The sequence below is a fragment of the Ambystoma mexicanum genome, chromosome 5p (assembly GCF_040938575.1).
Source record: "Ambystoma mexicanum isolate Mex_15411 chromosome 5p, UKY_AmexF1_1, whole genome shotgun sequence".
In the NCBI taxonomy this organism is placed as follows: domain Eukaryota; kingdom Metazoa; phylum Chordata; class Amphibia; order Caudata; family Ambystomatidae; genus Ambystoma; species Ambystoma mexicanum.
The window spans coordinates 1,059,618,819-1,059,636,080 of NC_090930.1; the positions used below are offsets into that span (position 1 = coordinate 1,059,618,819).

General features: G+C 49.5%; 1 protein-coding gene across 3 annotated transcripts in view; it reads left to right on the forward strand.

The window, feature by feature from the left end:
- JARID2 (jumonji and AT-rich interaction domain containing 2) overlaps window positions 1-2,237 on the forward strand; it is a 1,398,385-nt gene extending 1,396,148 nt beyond the window's left edge. For all 3 annotated transcript variants that reach the window (XM_069613558.1, XM_069613560.1, XM_069613559.1), the window contains one exon: window positions 265-2,237. In XM_069613558.1, the coding sequence (XP_069469659.1) occupies window positions 265-426 (162 nt within the window). In that variant the 3' untranslated portion in view covers window positions 427-2,237. The remainder of the gene's footprint in view (window positions 1-264) is intronic.
- The last annotated feature ends 15,025 nt before the right edge of the window (window positions 2,238-17,262 follow it).

Sequence of the window (17,262 nt, forward strand, 5' to 3'; positions counted from 1 at the left end):
TGCTGTACATACATTTCCTAGTATATATCTACTTTGCTTTCTACAAATTACCTTTGAATTTAAAACTAAGCATTAAGCTTTCAATAAAGTTAATATCAACAAACTCTATTGGTATTTGTAGTTAGTAAACCAAATTGCCTGAGGTGTCTCTTGCTGCATGAGGTTCTTGCCTTTTGTGATCCATTACCAAGCACTGATCTTTGTATTGTGATGATTGTACCTATAAAGATGCTCTGTATTGACACCAGTCTTCTTCTCTAATAGGACCAAATCATCAGTCTAGTCAAACAGATATGTGGAAAAGTATCCGGTAAAAACGGCAGTATCGAGAACTGTATTAGCAAGCCTACACCAAAAAGAGGACCATGCAAAAGAGCAACTCTCGACGTGCCATCTTCGAGACTCGTGTCATCCAGTTTATCATGAAGATGCCAACACGCTAGCATTTTGTTGATTCTATAAATATATATATATTTTTTTTGTAATTATATCATAGTTTGGAATACTTGCTGTAGAATACAAGCTGTCTTTGCACTAGCTCTAAGGAAGATTTTTTTTTCTTCTGGTTTTAGAGAAGTAATTTTGTTTTAGCATTAAACTGTTGAACTATTTTTTTGTACTTGGCTACTGCAGTGATAATTTTGCAATTGCAGTGCTTTCACTGTTTTAAAGAAACAGCCCCAGGGGCAGTTAAAACCTTATTTGTAAAGTCCCAGTGGCTGTGAATCAAAAGCCTTTCTTGATTCTGTGAAAAAAGGCTTTAAATCCATTTTTGAATAGGTTGAAGTTTGATGTGTTTTTGTATTATTTTTTTTCCAGCCAGAGGAGTAGATTTTCTAGACAGAAAGGTAACAAAACTTGAATGAACCTGCTCCATCCGGCTGTTTTATTCTGTCATGTGCAAGATACGTTTTGTACGTTTTTTAAAAAAAGAATTGGGGATGGAACAAATGCATAACATGATATTTAAAAAAAAAAAACTCATAAAAAAATGGAAACCCCAAACCTTATTTTGTGAGGTAATGGCAGCTGAAGATTGGCAAAATGATGATAAAAGTAAATACTGTTCTTTTACCAGCACATCACTATGCATCTGTTTAAGGAGAGAAAAAAGAAAAAAATCTGCCTGCCTTGGAGGAGGAGTTGTGTGTATGTGTGTGGGGGCGTGGGGAGGAAATCTGTGCCTGATTTCGTTAGGAAATCCCTTCTGTTATTTTTTGGTGCTGTTGACTACTTTGTCAAAAAAAAACTTCAATAGCATCCTTTATAAAAGAGTAAGGAAACGGAAAAAGGAAAAAAAGTGATGGAAGCCTACAAAGAGCTTTCTGGTCATGGATGTGCAATCTTTAACATTCCATATTCATTCCACTGCTGTTTTCAAAACTTTACAACACAGTCAGCATTAATCTTTCATCTTTTAAGATCTGTTTGTTCCATTATATGATAACATTTAGAGCCACTAGAAGGTCTGCGTTATTTGTTTTTGAATGTGAAAATGCATTTCCTCTCATCTTGTCTGTTTCTATTTCTGTATGTCTCGCAAACAAAATGAAAAAATGACGTATCTTTTTGTATATATATGCCTGTAAATTGTTTTAAATACTTGAGCCTTTCTTGGGGAATGGGGTGGAAAGGGGTCGGTGACAAAAAAACAAGATGAAGAAAAAGCCTTACATTTCAGTTTCTTCATCGGCTGAATTTGATGCTTACAGGGTTTTTCTTGTAACATTTCTCTAAGTGCTGCTTACATCACTGAACAACAAAGACAAAATAATAAATGGAGTAGCTATTGCCCCTTTTTCTGGTTCTATATGTGTGAAGTTAAAGAGAAAAAGGGAAAATGTATTCACAAACTGTTCCATAATTACAATTTAAAAATGACGTAGCTACCCATATTGCACTGAGCTTGCCAGTGGTGACTGTCGGGGAAGTCCTAAAACACAATTTGTTGGTTGTTGGTGCAAAAGACTGAACTGTTGGGAATATTTAACAATAACATAAGAGTCAAGTGTTTTTCCAATGTGGTTGTCCAGTTTTTATGGCCTTGCTGTGTACGCCCCCCCCCCTTTTGACAGTAAACTTCTGTGACTATGGCTTAACAGTTTGCGATTTAATTTATTAGCACTGCTCTGCTCTCTTTCCTTGTTGGAAAGACTCCATGTTGTTTATTGCCAGTTTTTTGTTTACTTTTCAGGTTTGTACTACAAGGTTTAATAAAAAAGAAAACTTTTTTGAAACTGGTTTTATGTGCTCGTTTTGTTTAGGGATGATGGGTTCCATCACGTCTGAGGATTCTGTTGTACTCAAATATAATAAACGGACTCCTTTTGGTTATTAATATGAACTGGTTACAACTTCAGGTCTTGTCCACAACCCTGCCTCTTAAGTAGTTTATCCAGATGACTACATGAAAATCCCTACTGACTATAAAGCAGGGTTCTGCAGCTTGCTGCGCTCCTGATTATTTGGAATCTGAATGCCATAATCCCTCACCACGCTGTGTATGACTCATGTTATAGTTCAAAACATCTGAAGAGCCAAAACTTGCAGATACCGGACATGGTGCACAGCTAGAGAATGACCTGAAGGTTAACCTAGTTTTCTATGGCCACCCTCTCACTTGGTCCAAAACGTGCGCTCCTTTTGAGGGCTTTTTTCCACAAGTTAAGTGTCATTTTTGAGTATAAAATGCACACAATCACAAACGGCAATATACTGTTCAGAAAGTATGGGATTTTAAAAAAACTGATATTACTCAAGTGCCTGCAGTATCATAAATTCTTAGAGGAAAACACATGTCATTTACTATAAATGTCTTTATCCAGCGCATTAAAAGGAATGTATTCCCAAAACCCTTTACATCAAAATGGTGCAACAAGAACCACAACGATCTCCACCAAAAGTGTCACAAGACCACAGTCTGAAAACCACACACAATCTGAAAACTATTTTTTTAAGCAATCAGAGGATCTCTGGAGGATGCTCACTGGCTAGAGAACATTTCAGTTTTAACAATGATGAAATATTGGGTCCCACATGTGTCGAGCACAGATGATGGGGTTCATGTTCAGACATTGACAACCCTGATGAATGCATCTTTAACCGAGGCAGCAGGTAGGAGCACTTCCATGGAGATGTTCTCTCATGAGGAGAAACCTCCTTGTTAAATAACATTGCCGGTTACAGCACACCTTTTTTCAAAGTGTGTTAGATGTGTGCCTTTAGCAAAAAATAACACCACAAGTTAGGAAACATTACAGGCAGCCACAATTGGTTGCATAATTCACAGATCAGGGTGCAAGTACAATAACATGCAAGGGGACCCACATGGTTGAGAAAGTATTCAGTAGATTGGTGAGCTTTAGCCCAAAAACGTACAGAAGGGCCACAAAAACCAAAGTGGCTACAACAGCCATGCCTGATTAGAGCAAAAGCTGTCCGGCTCTTGAAGTGGCAAATGCAACCACTTAAATAGAATTATGCTAGTGTGGCCACTGTTAAAGGTGTCAAAGCTCATGGAATTTCTTGAGCATAAACAAAAGTGACCTTGGATACTATTACAGAAGGTACTATATTCACACAGCAGACTATACCTGCGTAAACTCTCTGATTGTCCTACGTCTCATACTGCACCACTCCTGGCTGGAAGTGCCAGGATTGACACAAAAAATCAAGGCACATGTCCAAAGCATACTGCTCAAAAGACTGCACGTCTGCATGTTACCCTCTGCTGTTTGTCATTGGAGGCAATCTGTAAAGTATTTAGAAAACAAACTAGAAATACTCTTACGTCCTGTCCCCTTTCCTCCATACTGCATGGGCGTCCCTCGTGAGGGACGGAACCTTTTTCACCCTAAAAAACATTCTTCCCCTTTAAATTTAGAGGCGTGCGGGGCTGCGGCCCTGGGAGCATGCGCTGCCCTGATTCTGCTCTGTGGCGCCACACCTCAGTCCCCTTTTCCGTGTCGACGGGAACGGGCCGAATTCGCCAACGCTCCTGGGTTTGGCTTGGGTCATGTAATTCCACGCACGGATACTTCTCTTATTTTGTCTTTTTATCATTCAAGTACTTGGTCCTCCGGCGTCACGGACCTCCCCGGCGCATGTCGACTTATACAGGGTTCAGCAGGTGTCCATCCTGTGACGGGCTCTTCCTGACTAAAGACTGCCCTCTGCCTATGGTGCCTTGGCCTTGACCACGGCTGGCAAGCTTGTACCGAGTGCAACACGCTTTCTTCGAGGTCTTTGAAGAACAGACTGGCCAGATGGAGGGAGCTCTTCCACAGATCGCCTCCAGAGGACCTAAGGGACTTTGGCTATCATCGATCCAAGCACAAGGTAGGGCTGCTCTTTTCCAGTGCACCCCGCAAGGGAGACTCCTCAAGGACTCGCCCGCGCGGGAGGGACCGCCCAGGTTCTCGTACCAGGGCAAGTACCGAGGCTGTATCCACTACCGGTCGAGAGGCAGAGGGATCTGCAGATCCTCTCGGTGAGCGTGCTGAAAGACCGGAAAGTCCTTTTACTGGGTCTTCACCCGAGGAGATATGCCCTGTCAGAGGAGGCGCCTTCACGCAGTTCTACTGGCAGATCCACCGAGGACGTAACTCCTACCGGGCCTAGACCTCAGGAACAGGGTAGGGCCCATTATCCACACTCAAGAGTCCGGGGCGGGGCGGGGCCCAGTGAGCCGAGCAACACGATGCAGGCACGTGAAAGGTAGCTTGACAAGATGGCCGCCGTGCCAGAAAATCCAGACATGCGCTAATTATACGTTACTCACCGTAGTTATGTTATGTTAGTGCGTGGTACAAATGTCCTTTAACATTATCACCACTGAAGTGGTCCCCTGGCGGCTCTGAAAAAGGGGAGGAGAGGGGGTGGGTTAGTGGAAATAAGTTGGAAAAGTGCAAGAGAGCAGTGATGTGCTGTTGGCAGCCTCAGCCCGGTGGGTCCGTTGGCTGGGCTTGGGCTGTTTCATGGTCCGTAAACTTTGTGTGCTGTTGTGCAAGTCTGTGTGGTTTGTTTTGTTGTTGTGAAGTTTGTGCGGATTGCTGCGTTTAAGGCTTGTAGTTGTTTGGTTGTAGTTTGAGAAGTGTATGCAGAGGGATGGAATTGTTGGTTGGTTAGTTGGCATTGCTGTCCTTGCAATTGTGGGATTCCATCTAGGTGCGGTACATGCTAACAGTCACATTTCTGTCTAGATGCGACGCAAGCTAGGGTTCAGAGTCCTAAGTGTGGTGCATGCTAAGAATCACATATGCTAACAATCACATTTCTGAAATTCCATCTAAGTGTGGCATATGCTAACAATCATATTTCGAGGGGATTGGGTCCTCTGACGTATTCCATATCTATGACATGTAATCACCACAGCTGTGCTGCTTCGGAACCTTTTTTCGGTGTCTGCGTCCTGCGTCGATGACGTCGATGCGCCGTCGTCGAGGACCTCGTCCGACGTCATCCGATGTGATAGGTAGGACGCACAACGCCCGTAGCCTCAGTTCCGTTTTTTCCGCGAACGTGTTGCTTCGTGAATCTCGGTTAACGCCTCGACTCTTTGGAGTTCTGTTCTTCTCGGTTCTTCGAACCTGTTCGTTTTTGTGAAAATCCTTCATGTGAAGATGTCTTCTACTTCGTCTTCGACCCCGCGTCCGGGCTTCAAGACGTGCGGGGAGTGTGGGTCCAAGATGTCGGTGACGGACTCGCACGACACCTGCCTCTGGTGCCTCGGGGAGGCCCACGACATGGATGACTGTATCGACTGCCAGTCGCTCACGTCCAAAGCCTTACGCAAACGTAAGAAGAAGTTGTCAGTAGGTCTGGTGTCCATGCCCCGGAAGTCGAAGTCTGCGGGGTTTTCGACGGATGATTCGAGAGGTGACTCTCCGCGTCATCGTCGGAAGTCTCGTGGGTCTCCTTCTAGGAGTCGGTCTCGCCACTCCTCAGCCTCTTCGAGGCATTCTCGGAAGCACTGACACCGGTTGTCTTCCAGGTCCTCTTCGGAGGACTCTGCCCGGCACGTCGCTTACCCCACCAGCCGTGCGACGCCAGAGGAATGGGCTTCCTTCGGGAAGAAAATGCTGGCGATTCTCGAGTCGCAGGGTACTAAGCCGTCCGCGCCCCCGAGTGGGGTTGGTCGCGAGAGGTCTAGAGACACCGCTCGCAAGAGTGGTCGGCACAAGTCACGGGAGAGGTCCCGTTCGGACAAGGAGACTCGTTCTCGACGTACCCGTTCCAGGTCCCGGTCCTCGATGCGTTCGAGACCGTGTGCACCTGTGAGGTCTTCGAGAAAGACATCGATGTCTGAGGCGTCGAGGGCGTCGACAGGCTTTCTCGAGGCTCCGAGGAAGTCTTCGAAGCCGTCGACGCTCAGGTCGTCAAAGGACACGCTCGGGGTTCCGGCTTCGAGGGCTGTGTCGACGCCGCCGATGCTGGCGGCGCTGCATCTGATGTCGACGCCATCGACGCCTTTTGTCTCGGAGGTAACCCGTGGCACGGGGGAACCCCCTAGGAAGGCTCTGGTTAAGAGCAAGCACTCTCGGGTGCCTTCTTTTCGCCACCTGGAATATATTTCAGAGGCGGATGAGGATTCTGATGGCCTGGTTCCTAGTCAGGTTCCAGATGAAATTGTCTCGGGCCATAGTCAGTTTGACGATTTGAGGCAGTCACTGCATGATGCCAGTGGACTGGACACCTCTCCGGAGGTGGAGTTTTGTAGGCCTGAGCCTGGCTCTCATGCAGATTCCTCGTACCGGCGCCTTATGGCTAGGGTTTCTGAGTACTTGGGATGGTCTTCTCCCCCAGGGGAGTTTGTGCAGGATGATCTAACGGACATCCTTGATGTTGGTCCCCCAACTGACCCGGTACTGCCGTTCCATATGGCTTTACAGAGAAGGGTGGTGGCGGCTTGGACTGCTCCGGAGAGTGTCCCGGCAGTGGGCAGATCCTTGTCGTGAAAATACCGTCCAGCCAGTAGCGACCCCTGCTACTTGACCAGGCACCCCACTCCGGAGAGTTTGGTGGTGCAGGCGGCCACGGCCCCGGCAAAGCAGGCGTCGTACCCTACCATCCCTCCTGATAGGGATGACAAACGTTTTGATGGCTGGGCGAAGAAAGTGTTTTCTTCTGGTGGTATGGCGCTTCAGGCGGCCAACTCCATTTGTGCCTTGTCTCGTTTCACACACACTCTGTGGAACTGTGTTGCATTAGCAGCTGAACATATTCCCGAAAGGGACGAACGGGATGGTTTCCTTGCTATGGTCCAGGATGGTAAGGATGCCATGTGTGAGTCCGTTCAGTCGGGTTTGGACTTAGCTGAATGCGTCAGTAGGTCCATGGTGGCGAGCACCGTGATACGCAGGTTTGCGTGGTTGCGGAAGTCGGGGTTTGCTCCTGATGTGCAGTCCCGGTGTTACGCTCACCTGGTTCCCACGGGCGCGTCGACCGGAACTGGGCTGCTGTTATTTCCACCAACGTGACGTGTAGCACCGAGATGACTGACTGGACGGCCCGCTCAGCCTAGTTTGTCTGGCTCGCAAGAATTTTCTTCTGCAAAGGAGAAGAGGAATTAACCACCCGTGGAATTGAGTGTCAACCCACCTTCCCCACTCCCGTTGTCTTCCCACTGATCACTTTTGATGTCCCCTCCTTAGTCTCACCTGATGGTTTGGAAGGATGATCTCTCTATCCTGCGTCGACCACAGGGGCGCGTTGATGACCAGTTACTTCACTTGCGTAGAGGAATTGGTGAGTTCCAGTATTGACTCTAAAGTCCAATTGTTCATAAGAGTTCAAATGTCTGCTCTTCACTCTCTGATTCCTTGCAGGTTGCCGATTAATCCACTCGAAGATTTCCAAATGGCACTCGGTAAGATTCAGGTAAATCTATTGTGTTTTTCCCCTTAGGGGCTGGGGTACGGCGATGAAGCAGAGTTGACTGTGCAGACCCGAGATGAGGTGAGACCCCCGTGGTAAATCAGGTAAGTTTTGTGGGGGGTAACTGGTATTGTCCTTGCTTTCTCCCCTTAGGGGCTGGGGTACGGCGATGAAGCAAGCAGAGTTGACTGAAATGAGGTGAGTACCTCCCGTGGTAAATCAGGTAAGTCCTTGGGGGTAGCTTGTATGGCCTTAGAGTCCCCTTGCTCACCTTGCTGTCTTTGTCTCCTTAGGTGTCGGAGGGCGGCCGCGAGATGGAGAGAGCGTGATGGAATGCTGAAGTACCGCCAAGCAGGTGAGTTCAGCGCGGCGCTGTAGGAATGCGAAGCGATGCTTCAAGACTTCTGACTTTCAGTTCCGTGGCGAATTGGGTCAGGATTCAGGTAAGGATTAAAGTTAAAACTCCTGTTCTAACCTTTATCCTTTTTGTCTTCTTGTTTCAGGAGTCCCAGGACTGAAGCGGGCGTGGCTTAAGACTGGAGCTGCTGAAAACACGGTGAGCGTTACGCTGCAGCAAGCAGAATAACGCGAAGCACGTGTGGCTGTCCGGGCGTGGTTTAAATAGCCTTGGAAGAAGATCCAGGTAAGTATTCTTCCACAGCCCCACCCAAGTAACAAAATAGTCCCTTCAGTAAAATAGTCCCTCCTAAGCCTCATTTGACTTGAGTCTTCATGCAGCATGGTCTGCCTCAGGTGAGTATGCAGCATGGTCTGCCTCAGGTAAGTTATCAATTATGAGCCTGGCGCCATAGGCGCCAGGACCTTACCCAAACAGCCCCTAACTGGGGCTTTTGGGCATGCTCCAAGTGGCATGATGCCTGCTTCCGGGGCTGCTGGGCCTGGTCTGGTCTTCCGGGAGCATGGCATCATGACACCCGGCTCCTCAACATGCCCTTTGACGGTGAACACCTTTTTGGCAGCAAGGCTGACGAGAGCCTTAAGAGGTTGCAGACCTCAAAAGCTGCAGCGAAGTCGTTGGGCGCTGCAGTTCGCCAACCTCTGCCTTTTCGTCCTAGGGGACAGCAGTGGAGGGGTGGTTCCTTTCGCTATTACTCGTCCTTCAGTAAAGCGAGGAGCTGGCAGTCAAAGAGGCCAACGCAGGGGTACCAGAGGTGGACGACAGGGTACCCGTGGTGCCAAGGCCGCTCGGGCAGTTGCCTCTTTGCCCTCACGTAACGCCGCAGCCGCTCCCACTCAGTCATGAGGCCATGTCCCATGATTCGCCGGTTGGGGGAAGGCTGGCGCAGCATCTTGTAGAGTGGCAAGCCATTACTTCAGATGTGTGGGTTCTGGAGATCATAACCCACGGCTGCTGTCTTCCCTTTCGGCATAGGCCTCGCGACAATCCACCGGGGAACCTCTCTTTGCAGAGTCCAGATCCGCTCCTTGCGCAGGAAATTCAAGCCCTGCTGGAGAAAGGCGCCATAGAACTGGTGCCTGTAGCGGAGAGGAACATGGGATGGTATTCCCCTTATTTTTTGATTTAGAAGAAAGACGGGGGATTGAGACCCATCATGGACTTGCGCGGTTTGAACAAACTCTTCAGGAAGGACAAGTTCAAGATGGTTACTCTGAAGTCCTCCAGGCCCTTCAGCTTCAGGACTGGTTGGTGTCACTCGATCTCAAGGTTGCTTACTTCCATGCCGATCCATCCCAAGCACAAGAAGTACCTGAGGTTCGCGGTTGGCGACTCGCACTTTCAGTTTCGAGTCCTGCCGTTCGGATTGACCTCCGCCCCGAGGGTTTTCACCAAGCTCATGGTGGTGATGGCAGCGCATCTCAGGCAAGGGGGGATTCACGTCTACCCCTACCTGGACGATTGGTTGATCAGGGGGAGCTCTCCCGAGCAAGTCCTGGATCATCTGTCCGTCACCTGCCACTCCCTTCACAGGCTGGGCTTCTCCCTCAATTTAAAGAAGTCCCATTTGACGCCAACACAGCGGCTCCAGTACATCGGAGCAGTGCTCGACACTTCCCTGGGGCAGTGTTTTCCTCCCCAGGTGAGGGCTCTTCACAATCAGCAGATGGTGGACAAGTTTCAGCATGCCCATACGCTCCCAGCGTTCGAGTTATTGAGGTTGCTCGGCCTCATGGCATCCTGCATTCTTCTGGTGCCAGAGGCTCGCCTGCGGATGAGATCTTTGCAGTGGGCACTCAAGCCGCAATGGTCGCAGTCCTCCGCAGGGTGTCGGACCTGGTTCAGGTGCCGCCCTCGGTCGCCCGGGACCTTCTGTGGTGGGCCGTCGAAGGCAACTTGATGAAGGGGGCTCCATTTTGGCTTCCCTGGCCGGAGGTGACGATCGTGACGGATGCATCCCTCATGGGATGGGGAGCTCATGCCAACGGGCTGACAGTCCGCGGTCGTTGGTCTCCGTCAGAGTCCAGACTCCATATCAATCTGTTGGAGCTGAGGGCCGTCAGGCTAGCCCTGAAGGCTTTTCTGCCGACTGTGTGAGGAAAGAATGTCCTGATCCTGACGGACAACACAGTGGCCATGCACTACCTCAACAAAAGGGGGGGTGGCAGGGTCACTTCTTCTGTGCAGGGAGGTGATGCAGCTCGAGTTCTGGGCCATCCAGCAGGAAGTTTCGATCTCGGCAGTTCATCTGGCCGGAGACGAAAACGTGACGGCGGACGCTCTGAGCAGGCAGAGCGCGATCTCTCACGAGTGGGAGTTGGCTCAGGAGATTCTCCTGGAGATCTTCGCTCTTTGGGGGACCCCTCAAGTGGATCTCTTCGCCTCCAGTGTCAACCGGAAGTGCGAGAGGTTTCGCTCGCGGGAATTTCCTCCAAAAGGAGCCTTAGGAGACGCGTTCGTGGTGGAGTGGTCATTCCCGCTGCTGTACGCGTTTCCTCCAGTCCCCATAATCCCGCAAGTGCTGCGGAAGTTACGGAAGTTCGGTTCCCGGATGATCCTCATTGCTCCGGCGTGGGCTCGGAGGATGTGGTACCCAGACCTTCTTGACTTGTCCATCTGCCCTCCACATCGTCTTCCCTACCGAGACGATCTGCTCTCACGGGAGGGGAGTCAGGTTCTCCATCCAGAGGTCAGATCCCTCAACCTTCACGCTTGGCTTCTGAAAGGTTGAGGTATAAGGATTGGGACCTCCCTGAAGACGTGATGGAGGTGTTGCTTTCGGCCCGAAGGCCAGCAACAAAGTCTCTGTGCCGTTGGCGTAAGTTCTGCGACTGGTGCAGAGTTCAGAATGTGGATCCTTTTGCATGTGACATCCCCATGGTTCTGTCCTTTTTACTTTCTTTGGCCCACAGGGGCTTGCAAGTGGGTACCATTAAAGGTTACCTGGCGGCGCTGTCCATCTTTAAGCGCTCGTCTGAAGTGTTCTTACTTTAAAATCCCTTTACTTTCACAGTTTCTGAAAGGGCTCACTAATGTGTTCCCTCCGTCGCCTTTCCTGGTGCCTGGTTGGGATTTAAACCTTGTTCTTAAGTTTCTTATGGGTGCTCCGTTTGAGCCTTTACATTCTTGCCCTTTGAGGCTGTTAACTCTGAAAACTGTTTTTAGTTGCGGTTACTTCCGCTCGCAGAGTGAGTGAGTTACAGGCACTTTCAGTTAAGCCACCCTTCACTGTATTTCACAAGGACAGGGTTGTCCTTAGAGTTCGTCCTTCTTTTCTTCCGAAGGTAGTGACGGAATTTCATTTGGCCCAGAAGTTTGTTCTTCCGGCATTCTATCCTCCTCCGCATCCTGGTAAGGAAGAGGAGAGGCTCCATAGGCTTGATCCTAGGAGAGCTTTAAGCTTTTATGTTTCACGCATGTCCCGGGTCAGAGTGGACGATCAACTCTTTATTGGTTACGCTGGAAAGCGTTTGGGGCAAGCTGTGACGAAACAGACTTTGTCTCGCTGGATTATTTTGGCCATCTCGGAGTGTTACCGCTTGGCGGGTAAGGACCCACCGGCTGGCTTGCGGGCCCATTCTAACAGGGGTATGGCTGCATCTACTGCCCTGCAGAGGGGTGTTCCTATTCGCAACATCTGTGATGCAGCCACCTGGGCTTCAGTACATACATTTGTACGTCACTATTCCCTCAATTCCATCCGAGGACAGGATCTGGCCTTTGGCAAGGCGGTCCTTTGTTCTGCTATTTGATTGGCTATTTTAAATTTTGATTCTAAATTCTTTCCCTCCTCCTTGCTCTGGTACTGCTTTGGGAGTCTGTCATAGATATGGAATACGTCGGAGGACCCAATCCCCTCGAGGAACAAGTTACTTTCTTACCTGGTAACGTTCTTTCGATGGGATGGTCCGACGACTTATTCCATATCGCTCCGGCCCTGCCCGCTGCAGAATTTCTTTTGCGATTGCAGCTTTCTTCTGCAAGGCTTTGTGTCTGACTGGCAGTTGACTAATGTCACACGTTCTGGGGGAAAAAAACTACAACTGAGGCTACGGGCGTCGTGCGTCCTACTTATCACATTGGATGACGTCGGAGGAGGTCCTCGACGACGGCGCATCGACGTCATCGACGCAGGACGCAGACGCCGAAAAAAGTTTCCGAAGCAGCACAGCTGTGGTGATTACATGTCATAGATATGGAATACGTCGTCGGACCATCCCATCGAAAGAACGTTACCAGGTAAGAAAGTAACTTCTATCTAGATGCGGCGCAGGCTAAGCTTGAGAATTCCATCTAGGTGTGGCATATGCGAAGTCATATTTCTGTCTAGATTCGGCGCAGACTAAACTTGAGAAATTCCATGTAAGTATGGCATATGCTAACAATCGCATTTCTGTCTAGATTTGGCGCAGACTAAACTTGAGAATTCATCTTAAGTGTGGCATATGCTAACAATCATATTTCTATATAGATGTGACGCGGGCTGAGCTTGAGAATTCCATCTAAGTGTGGCATATGCTAACAATCACATGTGACGCATGCTAAGGTTAAGATTTCAGCAGTGTGTGGCACATTCTAACATCGGCGTGTATGTTAGTGCGTTGTGCAATGCAACTTTTATAGTCCATCCAAGAATGGATTTAGGCTAAAGTTAACAAATCTCTCTAAGCATGCAAGTTGTAAAACAATGGCAGTCTACGTTATGAAAAGGTAAGGTAGAGTGGCGAGGGCTTTCTGGAGCCCCCTACCCATGCCACACTCGCGGTTTTGTTGGTGTCTATTGGCTGCAGGCTTCCTTGGCTTCCCCTGCGGACACCTGCTGACACCTCCCGGAGCCACCTTTGTTGGAGCCGCCCTTTGCCTTGGGGTCATTAGCCGTGGGGCTGCCGGGCAGAGGGCTGCCTGGGAGGAACCTTTAAGTCCCGGGAGTCAGCCAATCACGGGTGTGGGAGGGTTGGGAGGCGGGCTACTCTTAGTCCTTAGTCCGCTTTCCTCCATACGTCCCACCAGCCTCCCCCCTAAAAAAAAAAAACTGGTGTCATTAGGCAATGTTAATCTATTGGGGACGTGTCTATGGGGACTGAGGTGTGGCGCCGGAGGGTGGAGTCAGGGCAGCGCATGCTCCCAGGGCCGCACCCCTGCGCGCCTCTAAATTTAAAATGGAAGGTTTTTTTCTGGTGAAAAACGTTCAGTCTCCCATCCCTCGCGAGGGACGCCCATGCAGTATGGAGGAAAGGGGACTAAGGACTAAGATTACATTAGTCACTGCGGTGAGTAACTTATAATTTGTTTTGTTTTTAGTCATCTTTGTTTAATTTTCCATTCATTATAACAACATTGCTGTCACGGAGATAAACAAATATATCCTCCATTTGGGGTCCATTGTGAACTTTCATTACTATTATATTGCCAGAAGATTAGCACCACAATTCAACACAACAACTTGGACTGCTCCCCTTCCCACCTTTTTGCTTTTGACTTGTGTCAAATCGTGCCTTATTTCGATCTCTACCCGTTTTCAATTCGTCCTTGATCCCTCACTTAATGTGCCGTCTATCTGTTTCATACACTGCACCGCCTCTAATCCTCACCCGCCAATATTGCCACCATTTATTTTAAGTATAGTGCCCCCGCAGGCAGTGCCTCTAGATGTTAAACAGCCCCAAAGCCCTTAACCTGCTAAAGTCTCTTTTGCTTGTTTGGACTTGCTTTAAGAACGGGCTCCAGATGGCCAAATAAGTGGACAAATCTCCCTCAACTGCATATGTGATATTTTCATTGTTTCCCACCAACCACATATTCTGGTACCAAGCAATGGGATCCGGCAGTACCTCCGATATCCATTTGGCAGCTACGAGCAATCTGGCAGTCAACAACACTTTGGTGATCAAGTCCCCAAACACCTTTTACAATGTGTAAAACCCCCTTACCGGCAGGCCCAAAAGGTATACCGCTGGTACACTTGGCAAGCACTGTCCCATAATCTCCTTTATTTCCATTTGGATATCTACCCAAAAGTGAGCCAACCTTGGGCAGTTCCACCATACATGTAGGAATGTGTCTGCCCCTCCACTGCATCTCCAGCGCAGCACAGTTTTGCCTGTTACATAACGCTGCTTGTACATTTGCTCTTTATGTATCGTACACATTGAGGTGTTGTACTTAGGTCGATATTTGTGTCCACTCTGCAAACATCACCCTAAATCTCTGTGCCACCCACTGACCTGTGATGTCTCCTGTTCAGGGATTAGAGATATGAACAGTCTGTATATCTTGGCAATTAACCCCCAGTGGTCGAAACTGAGAAATTATAAATTACTCACTGTAGTGACTATTGTACTCCTAGTCCATAGTCCCCTTTCCTCCATACTGTATGGGTGTCCCTCGCTAGGGACGGGAGACAGAACCTTTTTCACCAGAAAAAAACCTTCTTACCCTTTAGATTTGAAGGTGCGGCACCACTCCTCTATCCCCATTGACGCAGCAACAATATTTGCATTGCCTAATGACACCAGTTTTATTAGGGGGGGTGGTGGGACGTATGGAGGAAAGGGGACTATGGACTAGGAGTATGTTAGTCACTACCCCCACGTCCCGTCCCCTTTCCTCCATACTGTATGGGAGATTACAACTGAACGTGGCCCCAGGGTGCAGAGGTGACCCTCCTTAAGAAAACAAGTTCCTTAATACTGCCTGCCTGAATGCCGCGTCTGACCTGGAGCTGACATCCAAACAGTAGTGCTTGCAGAAGGCTGAAGGAGTGGCCCACGTGGCCGCCCTGCTGATGACCTGCCACGGAACGTGCCTCTGGAGCGCAACTGCCGTGGCGCTAACAGTTTGGGCATGCATGTTCACTGGAAGTGGTTTGTACAGCCCTTCATAGGCCTCCTTGATGACCAAAACCGTCCACCTTGCTATAGAGGCCTTGGACACCTGATAACCCGGCCTTGACCCACCCCCTCAAAGGTAACAAAGAAAGCGTCCGACTTGCAGAAGCTCTTGGTCCTGTCCAGGTAGAATTTCAGAGCATGTCTGACATCAGACAATGCAAGACCCTTTGAGCATCCTTAGGATCCGCTAAGAAAGAAGGTAAAACCATCTCCTCGTTTAGATTGAAAAAAGACACCACTTTAGGCAAGAATGCAGGATGCGTTCTTAGGACCACCTTATCTCTGTGAAAAGTAGTGTACGGTTCTGAGGCCACCAATGCCTGAATTTTGCTAACTCTACGTGCGGACGCAAGACCCACCAAGAGAGCTGTTTTAATGGTGACCAGCTTGATGTCCAAGGACGCCATTGGTTCCAAAGGTTTGTGCGCCAAGGTGCCCAACACTATGTTGAGGTCCCCCACTGGGTGTGGTAAAGCCTGGTGAGGCCTGCCAGATGTCGCTTAACCACCGGGTTGGAGGAAGAGAAAACCTCCTCATTCCGGTAGGCTCCTATGGACGCCAGGTAGGTACGTCATGTGTCTATTTGCACCCCTGAGTTTGCAGAGAAGGATAGCGCATCATTCAACGTGCAGGTAAGCAGGTCAATCTCCTTTGATTCCGCCCAGTGGCAAAAGCTAGTAAGTTTGCTTTTGTACAGGCTCCTAGTAGCGTTGCGCCTAGCGCCCTGAAGGATGTCTAGGTTAGCCTGTGACAGCACTAAATGCTTTAATGTGACCTTTTCAGGAACCATACTTCGAGGACTAACTTGGGTGGGGTGGATAACGCTGCCGCCCTGCTGCGATAGGTGAGCTGGGCCCAATGGCAGGTGAATGGGAGGTTTGTCTGTGAGGCTGAGCAGCTACCAGAACCATGGTCTCGCCGGCCACCACAAAGCTATCAGAATGATGCTGAGGTGACCTGATTTTCTCATCTTGCAGATCACCAGGTGAACCAGGAGGGTGGGAGGAAATGCATATGCGGTCATGCTGTACCACTGTATCTGGAAAGTGTCGCCCAGGGAGCCGTGGCCCTGCCACTGCCAAGACGCGAACTGAGGGCACTTCTTGTTGTACCAGATGGCAAAAAGATCCACCTGAGGATGCGCCCATCTGCTGAAGATCCCCAGCAGGACCTGATCATTCAATTGCCATTCGTAATTGTCCGCTCCAAGTCTGCTGAGCCTGTCCGCCTCCAGGTTGGATTCCCCCGGGAGGTGGATTGCACTCAAGTAGATATTGTTCTCCAGGGCCCACTTCCACATGCTGACCGCTAGGCTGCAAAGAGGTGGGGACCTGGTGCCACCCTGCTTGTTGATGTACATGCTGGTGGAATTGTCAGTTTGAATGAGGATAGTCTTGCCACTGATGAGCGACAGGCTTTGAGAGCGAGCCAGATGGCTTTCAGCTCCAGCCAATTGATATGGGCCTCCTGCTCCTGGAGGGACAAGACTCAATGGTTGCTGTGGTTGTCCAGCGCAGCGCCCCATCCTTCCAGGGAGGAATCTGTGGTGGTGGTGACTTGCGGTGCTGCTTGCCGGAAGGGTCTGCCTGTCTGCAGGTTGCAGTCCGTGAACCACCAGACGAGGTCCTGGTGGAGAAAGGGAGGAATGCTGGCAAGCTCCGCTTGGGAGCCCCGCTCCTGATTGCATGAGGCTGTGAAGTGCAGCTGCAATCTCCTCATCTTGAGCCTTGTGTGAGGTACTGCAAGTAGGAAAGCTGCCATGATCCCCAATAGATGCTGGTACCACCAGGCTGAGGTCACCTTTCTGCTGAGAAAATGACCGAGGCCCTCTTGGTGGCCGTGAGCTTGTCCTCCAAGGGGAAAACTCTCTCAGAGCTTGTGTCCCAGATGAGGCCCAGAAAAGTCGGGCTCTGTGTAGCCTGCCGCTGAGACTTCTTGAGATTGATGCAAAATCCCAGTTCATGGAGTGTGTTCATAAGGGCTGAGGAGGTGTGGAGAACCGCCTCTGGGTATCTCGCCCTGGCAAGCCAGTTGTCAGGGTAAATATGTTGACCTTGGGCCCTGGCAAGGGCTGCCACT